The sequence below is a fragment of the Cucurbita maxima genome, unplaced genomic scaffold (genome assembly GCF_002738345.1).
Source record: "Cucurbita maxima cultivar Rimu unplaced genomic scaffold, Cmax_1.0 Cma_Scf00004, whole genome shotgun sequence".
Taxonomy (NCBI): Eukaryota; Viridiplantae; Streptophyta; class Magnoliopsida; order Cucurbitales; family Cucurbitaceae; genus Cucurbita; species Cucurbita maxima.
The window spans coordinates 2,379,364-2,396,299 of NW_019272020.1; the positions used below are offsets into that span (position 1 = coordinate 2,379,364).

The 16,936-nt window shown below is 39.8% G+C and overlaps 4 protein-coding genes across 5 annotated transcripts; 2 read left to right on the forward strand and 2 right to left on the reverse strand.

Annotated features, from left to right (window-relative positions):
* Nucleotides 1-233: 233 nt before the first annotated feature.
* On the forward strand, nt 234-1,463 carry LOC111478857 (dof zinc finger protein DOF3.4-like). Its single transcript, XM_023123358.1, has one exon. It carries the CDS (start codon nt 659-661, stop codon nt 1,367-1,369), a length of 711 nt encoding a protein of 236 aa, XP_022979126.1. The 5' UTR covers nt 234-658; the 3' UTR covers nt 1,370-1,463.
* Nucleotides 1,464-2,846: 1,383 nt separating this feature from the next.
* Nucleotides 2,847-7,351, forward strand: LOC111478852 (nuclear pore complex protein NUP58-like). 2 transcript variants are annotated; one of them, XR_002717552.1, is made up of 7 exons: nt 2,847-3,250; nt 3,485-3,599; nt 4,057-4,530; nt 4,997-5,522; nt 6,306-6,346; nt 6,616-6,904; nt 7,026-7,351. XR_002717552.1 is itself a non-coding variant. In XM_023123352.1 (6 exons), exons 1-6 carry the CDS (start codon nt 2,976-2,978, stop codon nt 6,655-6,657), a joined length of 1,473 nt encoding a protein of 490 aa, XP_022979120.1. In that variant the 5' UTR covers nt 2,847-2,975; the 3' UTR covers nt 6,658-7,351. The 2 variants fall into 2 exon arrangements, 1 of the variants encoding a protein (XP_022979120.1); XM_023123352.1 differs by having other exon boundaries at nt 6,616-7,351.
* Nucleotides 7,352-7,906: 555 nt separating this feature from the next.
* LOC111477637 (salicylic acid-binding protein 2-like) lies at nt 7,907-9,741 on the reverse strand. Its single transcript, XM_023121501.1, has 4 exons — nt 9,698-9,741; nt 8,606-9,056; nt 8,395-8,523; nt 7,907-8,297 (listed from the first exon to the last, which is right to left on the reverse strand). The coding sequence occupies exons 1-4, from the start codon at nt 9,739-9,741 to the stop codon at nt 8,016-8,018; spliced, it is 906 nt and encodes a 301-aa protein (XP_022977269.1). The 3' UTR covers nt 7,907-8,015.
* A 1,064-nt stretch (nt 9,742-10,805) lies between these two features.
* LOC111478856 (methylesterase 10-like) lies at nt 10,806-15,906 on the reverse strand. Its single transcript, XM_023123356.1, has 4 exons — nt 15,469-15,906; nt 15,274-15,361; nt 11,309-11,355; nt 10,806-11,217 (listed from the first exon to the last, which is right to left on the reverse strand). Exons 1-4 carry the CDS (start codon nt 15,823-15,825, stop codon nt 10,885-10,887), a joined length of 825 nt encoding a protein of 274 aa, XP_022979124.1. The 5' UTR covers nt 15,826-15,906; the 3' UTR covers nt 10,806-10,884.
* Between the last annotated feature and the right edge of the window lie 1,030 nt (nt 15,907-16,936).

Sequence of the window (16,936 nt, forward strand, 5' to 3'; positions counted from 1 at the left end):
ATCGATTAAACACAATTGAATGTAATCGATTTTAAACACTAAAAGGGGTATTTCTATGAATGACTATGAAATACATCCCAAATTTTAAAGGGAGGGGTATTTTTGAAATAAATAAAATGTTGAAGGGTATAAAGTAAATATAAATTATAAAATATGGGGAGGGTTGAGATTACATTATTTATGAAAGAAAAAGGAGAGCAATAATATTATTGAGAAGAGGAAGAAGGGAAAGAGGGGGAGGAGCATAAAATAAAACTATCAGATAGCTGCTGCTGCTGCTGCTGCTGCTGCTGTTGGTGGTGGCAGGGCAGAGAGACGCAGAGATTCAGAGAAGAATGGGGGTTAGGGTTAGGGTTAGGGTTAGGGTTAGGGTTAGGGTTAGGGTTAGGGCCTTAGGGGTACGTAGCCGACCCGCCGTCTGAATATTGTCGCCCTCAACGCAACACCAACACTCTCTTTAAAGCTGTTTTTATTCTGTCTTTCATTTTTGTCTCAGTCTGCTCTGACCGCTCTTCTTCTTCTTCTTCTTCCTTATAATCCCCATTTCCTCATTTCTTAATCTCTGCACTTCCAATTTTCGCCTCTCTTCCATTGAGTTCCTTCATTTTTCCCTTTTTCAATTTGGTGTTTTTTTTTTTTTAATTACTTATTGTGTCCAATGCCTTCCGACGCTGGTGACCACCGCAAGACTGCTTCCAAGCTCCTCGGATCCGGTGGGGGCGTCTGCCCTCCATCGGAGCAAGAGCACCTCCCTTGCCCACGCTGTGATTCAACTAATACCAAGTTCTGTTATTACAACAACTATAATTTCTCTCAGCCCAGGCACTTTTGTAAGTCCTGCCGTCGTTATTGGACCCATGGTGGGACCCTTCGCGACATTCCCGTCGGTGGTGGTAGTCGGAAGAATGCCAAACGCTCTCGTACTTGCTTTCCCACGGCTACGGCGGTTGTCTCTTCTTCATCTGGGTCGTTGGGTTACTCTGCTTCTCAACTGGATCATCATTCGTTACCGACGACTTCGATGGTGCTGCCTCTTGTCAGTGGCCACGGCAGTGGCGGAGGAGACTTGAAGGCGGCCGGTGGGAATATGTGTGGGAGCTTTACGTCGTTGTTGAACACACACGCTCCTGGGTTCTGGAGTTTGGGTGGGTTCGGGCTCGGGATCGGATCGGGGTTCGAGGATCTGGGCTATGGGGCAGCTAGTTCTAGGGTGGCTTGGCCGTTTCTCGGACTGGGAGAAGGCGGGCACGGCGGAGCGCCGAATGCGTGGCAGTTTGAGAATGGAGACGCCGCCGGATTTGTAGGGGCTGCTGATTGCTTGTCTTGGCCTGAATTGGCAATTTCCACTCCGGGGAATGGGCTTAAATGACCATTTACTTTTTTTTTTTAGTTTTTTAGTCCTTTTTTTTTATATATATCTTTTTGTGAAAAATGTGGGTTTAAAGTTAAAATTTTCTATAATATCAGCGGGGAAAATTAAAATCAGATGGTCATAACCTTTTCTATATATTTATTTTCGTGTCTTGTATTTCTATTAAATGACAAATGAGTAAATGAGTTGTGTAACTTTAAGATAGATTTGTAAATTACCAACAAATTTATATTCCGTCCTCACTCAAGAATAGCACACCTTCTCTTGATGTCAATCCTCACTACTTCTTTGAATGAGAGACGGTCTTAATCATCCATAAACTTATTAATATTAAAAAAATTTATGCATTTGACACATTTTAAAAAATTATATTATTAACCGACTACAATATCCCATTATAAAAATAAATTTAAAAGTTCATAAAATTCTATTTTTGTACCCATAACAAATTATGTAGATATGTATTGGGTGGATCTAAATATAATTGGAATAAGTATGGTTTATGGGTCCATTCAATCTTCAATGATTAATTTTTACGTTAAAATTTATAATTCGATAATGAGATATTATGGCGTTTACTTTAAATTTGTCAATTTAAGATGGAAGCACACCTTTTTCACTTATTTTACTTCTAAAATGGCAATAGAAAATGAAACTAAAAAATAAAAAAAGAAAAAAAGAATGAAGAGTATTAATATTGAATAATAATGCACTTCATAGTTGTTAGTACGACCAGCTACGAAATAAATGAAGCCGGGAGAAATATATTTATTGTGGGTAATTAATGTAAGATTAATTATTATAATTATATATAAAAAATAAAAAATAAAAAAACGGGTAATTAATTCCATAATTTGCTAATCAATCTCTTTTGGAAAGTAATGCTCAGAATAAATGGTCGACTGGCAGCTCAATGATATTGTATTTGACTTTAGAGACCAAGTATTTAAATACCCTCTATTTTTAAATAATTTTAAATACTCTCTTTAATTTCAGAAGGTTTATTGTGTTTCATTATTACTGCCAAACAGAATTATAATTTATTAGATGAAATTTTAATTAATTAATCAATTTGTATTTATTGATTGTACCTAAAAAGGTAAAACATTCGTATTTCTTGTTCCAACCACTGTAAGCTCAGAAACATATTTATTTCAAAGACTAAATTTATAGTTTGAATTAATAAATATTAATTGCATATATATATATTTTGGCACTAAGAATCAATTTAATATAAAATTAAAATTAAAAGACTCCTTACGGTAATTATTTAGTTTTTAAATAAATTAATTAACTTTCTTTTCCTATAATTATTCATCATAATTTTCGTATTTTTTCATATAATTACTTTATTAAAAAGTATTGGGCCGAATCAGAAAGGGCCCACATATGGGCTGGGCTGTAACATTGAAGGTTCGATCCAGATCCAATTAAAAATGGCGCTAACTGAATTTTTTTTGGGGCGAATGGGCATCAAAAAATTTGAAACGAAGGTGAGGTCTCACGTTTTCCCTCTCTAGGGCTTTGGAAGGGGGTTCACCATTTCGCGCTCTCAAATGAAGTATCTGAACTGAACCAGCATCAAGTTGGCGAAGTCATCACCATGGCGTTTTCACTGTTCTCAACTCCACAACCGCAGCAGTCTCAGCAGTTATTTCAATCGCAGCCACAATCACAGCCGCAACTCTTTCAGCAGAGCAGCGCATTGTTCTCACAGAAGCCACAGCAATTTCAACTGCAACAGCAGCAGTTAATGCAGCAACAGCAACAGCAGCAGCAGCAGTTGTTCATTTTTACTTATGATAAGGCTCCTGCAAGTTATGGTACTAAGTGGGCGGACCTCCATCCAGATTCGCAGAAAATCCTCCTTCAGATAGAGTATGTGCTTTTATACTCGCTTTGAAACTTGTTGCTCTGTCCTGTTTTTTATCTTAATTGTTTGCGTTGAAGTTTAAAAGATATTGGGCAAGAAGTAATATTTCGAGTCTTTGATGGGTTTCTGCGAAGAAATGCATTTTTGTATTCAAGCAAAATTTTTGGCCGTTTGGCTAAGGTTTGAACATCTTATGATTTTCCATATTACATGGCTATTTAGATACTGTGTCGCTACAGGGAACGAATTTTGGAGTATCGGGATGAAAGTCAGAGGCTGGATCAGTGTAGTCGCCTCTACGATCCTTCAGTTTCTAATGATGGATTTGAGCTTGATGCCAGTCGAATTGTTCAGGTTACTTTTGACATTATCAGCTTCGTTTTCATTTCCTTTCCTTTCGGACTTCACATCAAATAACTATTGGACAGTTGAGCATATTGACAATATATTTGTGTACCAAGATATGCATGTGAAAATGCATGCAGCTTCATTCTATTTTTCTCATTTATGCCAACTACAAGGCCGTATGGAGGGAAGGATCCCTCTGTCCTTTCATTTTCTGTTGGAAAAGGTGATTGTTTCTTTTGTAGCTGACGGAAGAAAGGTCCACGTGAAACCTGTTTACTACATGCATCCTAGTGTTCAACTTTAAAGCATCTGAGAGAAATTATTTGTTTGAGTTTATAGTATTGAACTGCACATCCATCAACTTCATGAATTCTCTTTGCTTTCATGTTTGATACATGTTTATTGATTTTTTTGTATTGTAAAGTTATGGGATTATTTGAAATCATTACAAATTCCTTATCAGGAACTTGGGGGAATTAGTACGTCTACAGAACATCAAAAAGTACTGCTTCAAGAGCTGATGACTACTGCGAAAGGGATGCTTTGGAACACGGAAGTTGCTATTCGCTCTTTCATGATGATACGCCCAAGGTTCCTTAATCAGAGTGCAGGAGGTGCTTCAAATTCCACTGCATCGCCACAGGTCTCTGGAGCAACATCACCAATAGGTTCTAGTGGTCAACCGACATCTACCTCAATTGCTCCAGTTTTTGATTTCTACCGTGGGCTCCCAAGAAAACCATCTCCATTTTTGCAACAAACTGTTTCAAGATTTGAGAAGTATCTTGGTGAATGTCGCCAGTGGATTGAAGAGTTAGAGCAATTCCTTGCCCTAGATTCTAATAGGAGTGCTTCCAATTCTAGCACTTCATTGTTTCATTCACTTCCTAAAATCATGTCAAATGTGCATGAATTCTTTGTTCATGTGGCTGCCAAGGTAGAGTAATGTTGTCCTTAATGGGCAATAATTTGAAATAATTAGTGGGCCTTTTTGAAATGGTTGTTCTCCTCTTAGGTTGTCTTATATATGCCGATCGATATCAAAATACCCGGTTCTTATCATTGAAGGGATCTTCATCTCTGATAAGGATTGTAATAAGTTGCTCTTCCAAGTGTATATGTCACCGTTGTAAGTTGTTTAGGGGAGAGTGATTGTAAGTAATATAATGTAAATTTGAGTCCCTTCTTTGGCATTCAGTTTGACTTAAATTGTTATATCATGCATGAAAACAGAGTCTAGAATTTTTTAAAGTGATGGTTTTTAAGTTCGGAAAATCTCTCCCGCTTCTTCTTTCAGAGAGAGAAAATTCTTCAACTTATCTACATGCGCATGATCTCACAGGAGAGAGTATTATGCTACACGTGCACATTCTTATAATAATATGTTCAACATTATCCCTCAGGTTGAGAGCATTCATCAGTACATTGACTCAATGAAGGCGACTTATCTTGCGGACCAGCGTTGCAGAGGGGATGGAAACAATCCATTTCTTGAGGCTGATCGAAGGGAAACTGCACGCCAAGAAGCGGCAGCTAAGAGGGTACATCCAACTTCACATTTGCCTGCAAATACACAACCATCAACACAAGCTGCTGGATTACTTGCCAGCTCAGGTAGCCATGGTGCATCAACAGTACAGCAGTTGTCTACAGTAGCTACACCAGCTTCTTTTGGGGGTGGATTGTCACTATTTAGCACTCCCTCTGCTCCATCCACTACATCATCTTCTCTTTTCATGACACCAACAGCATCTGTTCAAACATCCTCTCTGTTTAGTTCTTCCGGTGCAACAGGTCCTACAACACTTTTTGGCTCGTCATCTGCACCATTGTTTAATTCTGCTATTACTCCCTTTGGCAGTACTGCTCAATCTTTTGGGCAATCTGCTTCTGCAGGAAGTTCATTATTTTCGACATCCTTTGCTTCAGGTAAATTCTTGACATATTTTTTTGTTGGGAGTAGTACTGAGCTTATTGTTTATTAATAATAGTCAATCACCTATTATCTATCTTTATCTTGAAATGTTAGAAACCGTCTATTTAGATGATGCTTTGGAAAACTTGCTAAAATAGCAAAAAAGAAATACCCCAAAATTCATATTAATATATTTTTAGACAGCACCGTGTGGTGTGGTAGGGTCTGAGCACAATGGGGCTCTCACCTTCACTTGTGCCTGGTCTGCCGCTGAGGATGCAATTCACATTAAAATACTGGAAAGGAAATGATGAACCATGTGATAGGAATGCCTTTCGATGGTTAGAAATGTTAACCTATGGGTCAAGGGTATATTAGTAATCAGGTCGAGGAGTTTATTGTTAGGAGTTAATCGTAAATGGGCAACTGGGTGGATAGGAAGGTAGTCTGCATAATATGATTGCATTTTGTCATATGATTTTTTAACAGAAATTTTAATCCCAGCAGCCTTTTTGTTTTTTTACTTTTAACTTTCAATTTTATCATTATTATTTAAGCAGTGCTTGATTTCAATCTGTGGGGGTTGTATTTATCCTGATAGATCCTTTGGATCAATGGTTGTTGCCTTGCATTTGAACAAGCTTTTTTCTGTACAAATTGTTAAATGAGTTATAATTCTTGTTATTACCATGTGTTGGCCCCAGTCAATGATATGAGTTTCAATAAGAGAAATTGTATGGGGTTAGTAGTTGCTACTTTGGATCTGTTTGTAACGATGACTTGTACTGTTTTCATAGGTGCTGTAACAGGATCTGGGGTTAGCTTTGGAGCAACTTCGGTGAGTTACATATTTCTCATATCAGGTTTTGGTTCTTCGGTTTATTCCCTTTTATGAAAGTTTTTAGCGCTACTAGTCTATGACTCTGAAGTCTTTAACTTAAGGTGTAACATTCGTAGTATCACTTTGGCACTTCTGCTTATGAATGGAAGATCTGTTGGGGATTTATGGGGTTGTGTGTATTTGTAGAAAACATAAAATCTCATGCTTATGCTTGGTATATTTGCTTGGTACATGCAAACTATATGACCAATCTTATTCTATTGCAGAAATCATCGAAGCCAAAGTCCCGAACGGTACGACGCTACTAGTCATAAATGACCATGTAAGATTATTACCAGCTACAAGTAACAACTGATGAAAAATAATAGCCAAAGTTTACAAGAAACAACAGTGTCATATTTTGGGGAAAGGCCAATTCCTTAGTTACCCGAACCTTTCTTGCAAAGTTGAAGGAAATTGGAATGTTTTCTCAAGACATCCGCCTCGGCTCATTGCCTTCTGAAGGGGAATGGCGAGGTGACGCGAGAATTCTGTAACTCTGTAGAATACGCATAGGTGCGATCGATTCTTCTCATGAAAACTCAAAGAACAAGACTTGTTTTTCTTTTGTCACACTCCATTTTCTTGTCATTCTTAGTGGCCTGCAGTACAGAAAATTTGACATTGCGGGTTTCAGGAAACAAGAATATGCTCAAGTGGGAGACTTTATACTCAAAAGCTCGAGGGTTTATCGGATATTCTTCTTGGACATGTCGATGCCTCCGGCTCAGCCGCCGTCAGGGTTGGCAAGTTCACTTTTTAAGAGGTTCATTTATCTTCTCTACAGTATCTTTAAAGAATTTTGTTCGCATCTGCATTACTCTTGTAATTTGTGTACTGAATTTTTGGTGAGTTTTCATCCCTTTATACCTTTTATATACACATTTATTGATTATCGTATGCATATCTCCCCAGAATTGACCTTTTGTAAATTTAGTTGTGCAATGTATTTTTGGTGATTTTTCATCCCTTTGTTTTGAGTCTTGACCCCATTCATTCACCGGAATTTCTTGTCTTCAATTATTTTCATTTGAATCTCTTTTTGTTTTTCCTTGGAATGTTCGGGATTCATATGGCGCATATTGTCCATCCAAAATTCAGCCCACAGTTTAACCAAACAGCTCTGATAACATTGGGCATCTGTTCGGATATGCATGTCTTGTGTGGGTGTGGCTCCACTGATTGACGACCCGTTTAAAATCTCCAATATGATGACATGTCTTCATTATTCACTAGCTCCACCCACTAAGTTCTGTCTTTTATCACAATTGTGGTTGTCTTTAATCTCAATTCAACTCAATTCAAACTGTTAAATACGATAAGGTTGTACTGAGAATTTGAAAAAATATTTCAATTTTGTATCCAAATAATGTCTCAAACTCAATTTAAAATTTGTTTTTTCTAACAAAAAATTTCAACAGTTGTTTCTCCTTTTTTTTCTTTTGAATCAGGGGTAGGAAGTAGTAATATAACATTCTTTTGAGGTCGGAGATTTAAATTTTCACGATTCTAAATAAATAAATAAATAAAAAAGGTTCAAGAAGACATTTAGTGTAAATACATTACATTAAACGATACTTGGACCGACCCATACAGACAGAAAATTGCAGGAAGGGGCAGCTCAGGTTCAGATGCAGTTGTGAGCTACCTGAAGAAGGCATTTGAACAGCTGGAGAGGCTTTGAAAACATAGGCATGTGATCAGCTCCATCGATTTCCATCACATCTTGAATCCCATGACTCTCAATCATCCGCTTCTGGAACTGCTTTGAAATCGTCTTGTCTTCACTGCAAATCACATACACTTTCTTGACTGATCCGTAATTTTTCTCTGTAAACTTCTCTGCGTTTGCCAGATCTTCCTTGAATAGTGACCCTGGTCTCATCAGAGTCATTGCCAAAGCTAGATCCTTTTAAGAATGGTGGTAAAAAGAATTAAAACCCCTTAGAAAGAAACAGAGAAAAAGAAGAAAGAAACAGAGGGAAACAGAGAGAAACAGAGGAAACCTCAGAAGGGGAGAGCTGATAGATGTTGTTGGCCGTGCATTTGGGGCCAAATATAAACCAACTTGAAGGCTTATCATTAGTAGAAACCTGGGTGTCCTGCCAGAATTCCTTGGGAAGGCTCTCCCGGAACTGAAAGATAAACACAAAAAAAAAAAAGAAAAAAAGTATTGATTTTGTTCAGTAAGGCTTAAATTTGCTTGAAGTTTCGTACCTGTTCTATGACATCAGAAGGCTGGTGGTGGGTATCAGGAACAAAGGCTGTCACGAAAACAGAAGCGGCTATCTTGTGAGGGAACTTCTCCATGGCCACAGCCAAGCTCATGCCACCAAGGCTATGACCCACCAATATCACCTTCTCATTTGGACCAACACAACTCAAGGCCTGCAACAATGGTTCTGAATACTCTACAAACGACTTAACCTCCTGGATTGCCTTCATGTTGACCCCGGCCCCCGCCATGTCCAGCACCGTTACGCGATGCCCGGCCGCCTCGAGCAGTGGCTTGATCTTGTACCATGTCCATGCTCCATGACATGCCCCATGAACCAGAACAAAATGCTTCTGTTCCATGTCCTCACAGCTCCGTTGATAAATTAAGAAAGCTTTGAAATGAAGTGAGAGGGGAATTGGGACATTTAAATAATTGAAAGAAAGGACAAAACTTGGTTCACGTTATATTTCATGGGTTATTATACCGATTAAATTTGTCGTAATTTATTCAATTTTGGATTAATTAGTAATTTAATTAGATGGCTGAATTAGGCCATTAATTACAATTTTCTGAAAGTTTTGGAACTTGAGAAGATATTTTAAAAATTGAAAGATTAAAATGAAATAATAAAATTAAAATAAGATTTAATCCAATAAATTATATAATTTTTTACCAAAAAATTTTATTTCATCCACAAATTAAAAAAGAAAAAAAATGGTGAAAAAGGAAAAAAAGAGATGTCAAAGAAAAAAAAACAAAAAACAAAACAAGAAAATAGTGAGGAGAGAGATAAAAAAAAAAGACTAAATTAGAAAAAATATTAAATATTATTTTTTAATAGTTACAAACACACGGCAGTTCTCCACACGCGTCGCTTTATTTATTTATTTATTAATTATTATTATTTTAAAAAACTTAAAGTTCGGCCGGTTTGAGCTCTTATTGGGTTCGCCAACTAACTGACTCGGCCCACATATGCCCTTAAGCGGACCGACATTGGTTTGATTTGGGTCGGTTGGCTCGACTTCTCGATTTGGACACGAAAACAAAATAGAGTTACAATAAAGGAAAGGCCGAAAAAGTGAGGTTACCGAGGAGATTGTTCATATTCGAACAAAAACACAAAGCATTCCATTTTACTTATTTTCTTTTTATATTTATTTAATTCAAGTGTACAAATATGAAAAATGGTAGCTTGTCTAAAACATAGGACGGCGGGTGGACGGTGTGAGGGACGGAGCCGGCCAAGAACACGGCGCCCGCAATCTCATCCGGGTGAGAACACCGAGGCTGTGACCCACTACAATCACCTTTTCATCTCCAGCACCGTTACCCGGTGGCCAGCGGCATCCAAAATTAAAATTAAAATTTAATTTAGTTTCCCACATAGAAAAGTTATTTTATTTATAATCAAATAAATTACAAGAATATGAAAATAATAATAAATGAAATAAAATAAATATATATTTATGTTATAATAAAATATCAAATATAATAAATTTATTACGGTATATATCCTTTTAACACTTCAAAAGTATTATTATATAATAATGGTGCATTTTTAGATGAGAAGTACAAATAACAAATTCACAAATTGGTTAGTAAAAGATTTTACCCTATTATAATGTGAAGACAATTGTGTGTATATATCTATATCTATATATATATATATATATATATATATATACATATGTCTATATTTGTTTATTTATTTATATGGGCGTGAGTGTCTGGTCAATTCTTAAAGTTGTATAGCACCCAAAAGTTTTGTATATGGCCACTCACATTTTTTTGTCTCTTACTTTTATATATATATATAAAAATCTATTTTTTGAGTTTTAAATGAATATTTTTAAAAATAATATAAAAGATCTTTTTTTACCATAATCAAGTCGAACCCTAAATTTCAATTTTACCAAATTGGACCATAAATTTAAATAATTATGGTAATTTTTAAAAATAAGAATAACTTTGCCAAAATTAAGAATATTGAGAAAAAAAGACCTAAGATTTAAAATAATTTTTCTCTAAAAATTTATCAACTAACCTGGGGAGCAGTTTTTAAAATATTAAAATAGAGAGAAGTTTTTTTGCTCTTAAAGAAAAAAGCTTTTTGGTAGTGAGGGGGTTGGGTTGGTTGGCCCAATGAATCCCCGTCTTCATATCAATTTTGTCTCCACTTCAATTACTATGTGGTCATTAGAACAACTGAAATGATATTAAATATTTTTGAGAAATTAAAACTTGCAGGCCATCTTTATTTAAGGTGATGGGGGTATTAATTTAATTGAGGGCAGCTGTTGAAGGCTTGATGGTCACATTCGTTTGTTGAGTTGAAACTCTCACCAATTTCAATCAAATGTTGAAAAAGCTGTGTGGGTTTTGAAAGCATTACCATATGGCCTCCTCCATTGATGCATTTCACAGCTTTTGGTGGGAATTCTTGTATCATCGACCTCTGGAATTCGCTATTCATTACTTCATCTCCTTCGCACACCACGAAAACCCGATCCACCGACCCGAATTTCACTTCGGTTAGAATGGATTCCTTTTTCAAATCCTCAAAGAACATCTTGAATGGCCTCATCAACAGATTCCCCAACTCCAAATCCTAATAGATTAAAATTATTAACAGTATGGCTGAAAATATAATCTTTTTCATACCCATAAAGCAATTGAGTGGGGAAATTTAGAGAATTCACCTCGTTGGAACAGTCGTCATATAGTTTTTGTGTCGTGAAGTTGTGGCCTGTTAAATAAAAGCTCTGCCTTATTTAGTTAGGTTTGTAAAAACATATGAGTTCACGCGAATGGAGGAGCGTGATTCTAGGGGCCATTGTTTTGGCAGAGTGGCGGAGTCTTCGTCCACTTATTCTATTTGTGTATATTTGGTTTTTCTATTTTTGTAATTAGATTTATTATTTAAACCATTCAACGGATGTAAAATAAATATATTGAGTCTTCAGCATTACCAGCGAATCTCTCTCTCTCTCTCCTTTTACTTCCGCTAATTTTTCCTTCGAAGAAACCTTCGGCCAATTTTTTTTTCTTTTCGTCGACATCCGATTTGCCAGAGTCAACAAGTGGTATCAGAGCCTGGTTGAAGCGATCGGTAGTATACCAACTGGGGAGCCAATTCAACTGGAGGAGGAGCGAGTGTTCGCTCAGATCGGCGAAAGGGACGAGCAACACGAGCACCAGCAATGGATCCTTGACACAGGGGCAACAAACCATATGACCGGGGCTAGATCTGCGTTCTCCGAGCTCGACTCGGGGATCCGTGGGACGGTGAAATTCGGCGACGGCTCCGTCGTCGAGATCGAAGGGCGCGGCACCATCCTGTTCGTCAGTAAGGGAGGCGAGCATCGCAAGCTGACCGACGTCTACTTCATCCCGAGGCTCAAGGCTAACCTTGTGAGCCTGGGTCAGCTCGATGAGACAGGCTGCTTCATTTCCATCGAGCGCGGACTACTGAAAATCTGCGATAATCAACGACGGCTGCTCACGCAGGCAAGACGAACCACAAACCGTCTTTACATCCTGGAGTTAGAGATAGACCAACCCGTAGCCTCTCGGCCAAGACCGAAGAGGTATCTTGGAGGTGGCACGCAAGGTACGGACACTTAAACTTTCCTGCCCTAGAAAAGTTACAGAAGAAGGAGTTGGTGCACGGCTTGCCAGAAATCAAAGGCGTGAACAAGCTGTGCGACGGGTGCCTCATCGGCAAACAGAAGCGCACACCCTTTCCGTCTCGAACAGCCTACCGAGCCGATGAGCCATTGGAGCTTGTACACGGCGATATTTGCGGGCCCATCAAGCCGGCGACCCCAGGCGGTAAGAGTCTCTTCCTCCTGTTAGTCGATGACAAAAGCCGCTTCATGTGGCTGACTTTGCTGCAAGCGAAAAGTGAGGCGGCAGAGGCGGTTAAGCGCATTAAAGCGCGAGCGGAGGCCGAATGTGAGAAGAAGATGCGAGTGCTGCGCACAGACCGTGGCGGAGAATTCACCTCGGCAAGTTTCAGTAAGTACTGCGATGAGGTCGGCATACAACGGCACCTAACGGCGCCCTACTCCCCCCAACAGAACGGAGTGGTAGAGCGCCGAAATCAGACCATTGTCGGGACAGCGAGGTCATTGTTGGTGACGGCCGGGACTGCTCACGCAGGCAAGACGAACCACAAACCGTCTTTACATCCTGGAGTTAGAGATAGACCAACCCGAAGCCTCGACGGGAAGACGCCATATGAAGCCTGGTACAACAAAAAACCAACAGTACACCATTTTCGCGTGTTCGGCTGCGTCGCATACATGAAGGTAACACGTCCCCATCTCGCCAAGCTCGATCCCAGGGGGCTGAAGGTCGTCTTCATCGGCTACGAACCCGGGAGCAAGGCGTACAGACTCTATGATCCTGTGGGGGGGCGAGCTCACGTGTCTCGCGACGTCGTCTTCGACGAAAGCACCTTCTGGCAGTGGAATGACGTGATCGAGGCAGACCGTAATCCAAATCAATTCACGGTGGAGTACCTCGTCACTGAGCCTGAAGAAGGAGGAGCCCAGCATCAGGAGACGTCACCGCCGCCAGCAGGTGCACCACATGAACCAGTGGAATTCGCAACACCACGGACTGCGGATTCGACGCTGGATGCCGATCACGATACTGATCTGGAGGCTAGGTACCGGAGGATGGATGACCTAGTGGGAGGAGGTGAACCACCTGGACTAGCAGCGCGCGAGCTCGAGGAAGTGGCCGAACTACATGCCGTCAGTGCAGATGAACCAAACACCTTCGCCGAAGCAGAAAAGAACCCGTGCTGGCGGAAGGCAATGCAGGAGGAGATGACATCCATCACTGAGAACCAGACGTGGAGTCTGGAGGATATGCCACCGGGACACCGAGCCATAGGGCTCAAATGGGTCTTCAAACTGAAGCGCAACGAAAAAGGAGAAGTTGTGAAGCACAAGGCTCGTCTGGTGGCGAAGGGCTACGTCCAGAAGCAAGGAGTGGATTTCGAAGAGGTATTTGCGCCAGTAGCAAGGTTAGAATCCGTTCGTTTCCTGCTGGCAATTGCAGCACATCACTCTTGGGAGGTTCACCATATGGACGTAAAGTCTGCTTTCCTTAACGGAGAGTTGAAGGAGACCGTCTATGTTCGACAACCACCTGGCTTCCTGGATAACGACAACCCTAATAAGGTACTGCGCCTGCACAAAGCACTCTACGGGCTTCGACAAGCCCCACGAGCCTGGAACGCGAAGCTCGACAGTACCCTACTGTCACTGAATTTCAAACGTTGTGCCTCTGAGCATGGCATGTACACGTACGGCCACGGCAAAAAGCGACTGATCGTGGGAGTGTACGTCGACGACCTCATAATCACTGGAGGCGACGTGGGAGTCCTCGGAAGGTTCAAGAAGGAGATGTCGAAAAACTTCGAGATGAGCGATCTCGGTGTGCTCAGCTACTACCTCGGCATCGAAGTGCAACAGAACTCTTCCGGCATCTCCATCTGCCAAAGTGCATACGCGAGAAAGCTGCTGGACACAACTGGGCTTGTGGACAGTAATCCTACCAGGACGCCAATGGAGGCCCGACTTCAACTAAGGAAGGCCGGCACTACGACGACAGTCGACTCCACCAATTACCGCAGCATTGTCGGGAGTCTGCGCTATCTGGTAAACTCTCGTCCTGATCTTGCTTATTCTGTTGGATATGTGAGTAGGTTTATGGAAGCACCTAGGGAGGAGCATCTAGTGGCTGTCAAGCGCATCCTGCGCTATGTAGCCGGAACCAGAGACTGGGGCGTAAGATACTGCGCTGGGAGCGAAAAGGAGAAACTCAAACTGGTCGGCTACAGCGATAGTGACATGGCCGGTGACGTTGATGATCGTAAGAGCACCAGCGGAATGATCTACTTTCTCTCAGGCGGCGCGATCTGCTGGCAATCAACAAAACAGAAGGTAGTTGCTTTGTCTTCCTGCGAAGCAGAATACATCGCCGCTTCGATGGCAGCAACTCAAGGGATCTGGCTTGCACGACTAATGGAAGAAATCATCGGGAGAGAAAGCGATCCACCAATGCTATACATAGACAACAAAGCTACGATCTCCCTGATCAAAAATCCAGTTTTGCACGACCGGAGCAAGCACATAGAAATCAGATTCCACTACATTCGAGAATGTGCAGATCGAGGGCTCATCAAAATTGATTTCATCCGAACAGAGGAACAACTTGGAGACATTTTCACCAAATCCCTGGCGCGGGTGAAATTTGAAGAACTACGCTCAAAGATCGGAGTTCAAATAATAAGGTACAGCTTTTAGGAGGAGATTGTTAAATAAAAGCTCTGCCTTATTTAGTTAGGTTTGTAAAAACATATGAGTTCACGCGAATGGAGGAGCGTGATTCTAGGGGCCATTGTTTTGGCAGAGTGGCGGAGTCTTCGTCCACTTATTCTATTTGTGTATATTTGGTTTTTCTATTTTTGTAATTAGATTTATTATTTAAACCATTCAACGGATGTAAAATAAATATATTGAGTCTTCAGCATTACCAGCGAATCTCTCTCTCTCTCTCCTTTTACTTCCGCTAATTTTTCCTTCGAAGAAACCTTCGGCCAATTTTTTTTTCTTTTCGTCGACATCCGATTTGCCAGAGTCAACAAGGCCAAAAACAACAGAACTTGGCATTTCTGGGTCGTCGCCGAATAAAAATTGGCAATCCAACAAATTCTCTGGAGAGAGGCTTTTGAAGAACTGGGTATGAATCAGAAGCCATAATTAAGTAAGATTTTCAGAGAAAAATCAAAACTTTTAAAACGGAAATAAAAATAAAAGTGAAGGAAATTAATGTTCTGTTTTACTCTTTGTACTAAAGTTGCTGGAGGAGAAAGGAAGTGGGGCATATAAGCAGTGACAAAAAGAGCGACAAGAATCCGATGTGGGAAAGCCTCCATGGCCAAAGAGATTATAAGACCGCCGAAGCTATGGCCGACAAGAATCACTTTTTGTTGCTGAGGGAGAGCTTCAATGAAGTCCATCAACGGCTGAGCGTGATGGTGGATAGAGGTCACTTCCTCCAACTTTGTGGGATCGACGCCGGCGCCAGTGAGGTCGAGGGCGGTGGCGTGATAGGCGGCGGAGTGGAGGAGGTTGAGGAGCTTGAACCAGCACCAGCCGCCATGGCCTGCCCCATGAACTAAAACAAAGTGAGGATTCATCCCTGTTTTCTCGAGCTCTTGGATGGCTTCGGTGTTGTTCTCCCACTCTGCTTTATTTATTGATTGAAAAGGCAGGTGTGTGTGTGGTGTGTGTGTGTCAGTTTATAACATATATGTATACCAAAATTGAAATTGAATATCTTCATTTCAAGGCCGACCTTAATTTGTCCTTTTCTTTTTTTTTTTTTTTAGAAATCTCACATATGTTGCTTAATCTTTTGGTTTTACATTTGGAATCCTCCTGATGTGGGGTTGCCCCACCAAACATAATTTGAATATATTAATCTTTCCATATATAACAACTTCCTTATTTTCTTCTCAATCCTTCCATATGTAACTTTCTCATTTTTATTCACTCTCTTCTTAAGCGGTTTCTTATTTTTTCCTTATTTTCTTCTCATACATCCAATTTTTCAAAACGATCGAACACGTTATTCCACCCTCTTCCTAAGTGGTTCCTAATTTGCTTCTCATACATCCAACTATTGAAAACGATTGTTACTCCACCCTCTTTCTAAGTGGTTCCTAACATCTCACTTTTCAAAATAATCCCAATCCAACTTTTCAAAACCATTGTTACTCCACCCTCTTTCTAACCACAAAATTTACTATATTAAATTTAACTTTAAAAATGATTGGAGACTAGTAAAATTATTTAACAAAATATCAAAATTATTTAACAAAGATATTTTCGAAGAACAAGGCAAATTTAGGAAGGGTCGATGGAGAGCAGTTCATATTTGGGAAATGAACGTGAGTACGCGCAGAAAAAACATGAGGTACTTCGAATTTGAAGAAGAATAAAAAGACAGCCTCACAAAAGTGAAAACAGGGAGTATAAATTTGAATTGTAAGTTTAATTTAACCTAACTTTTAAATTTGAATTAATAAGTTTTTAAAAGATTGATCATCAAGCTTGGCCTTATTTCAAAACAAAAGGGAGTCACATAGGCGTCAAATAGGCAACAAAGTCAACTTTAATCATTCATAAGTTAAGTTAATTTAATTATAACGATAAACATAAGTTAATTCTCTAAAATCAGTGTACTACATAATCATTAAACAACATCATTTGCAGGACATATAAAATATTAAATTGACCGAGCTATCA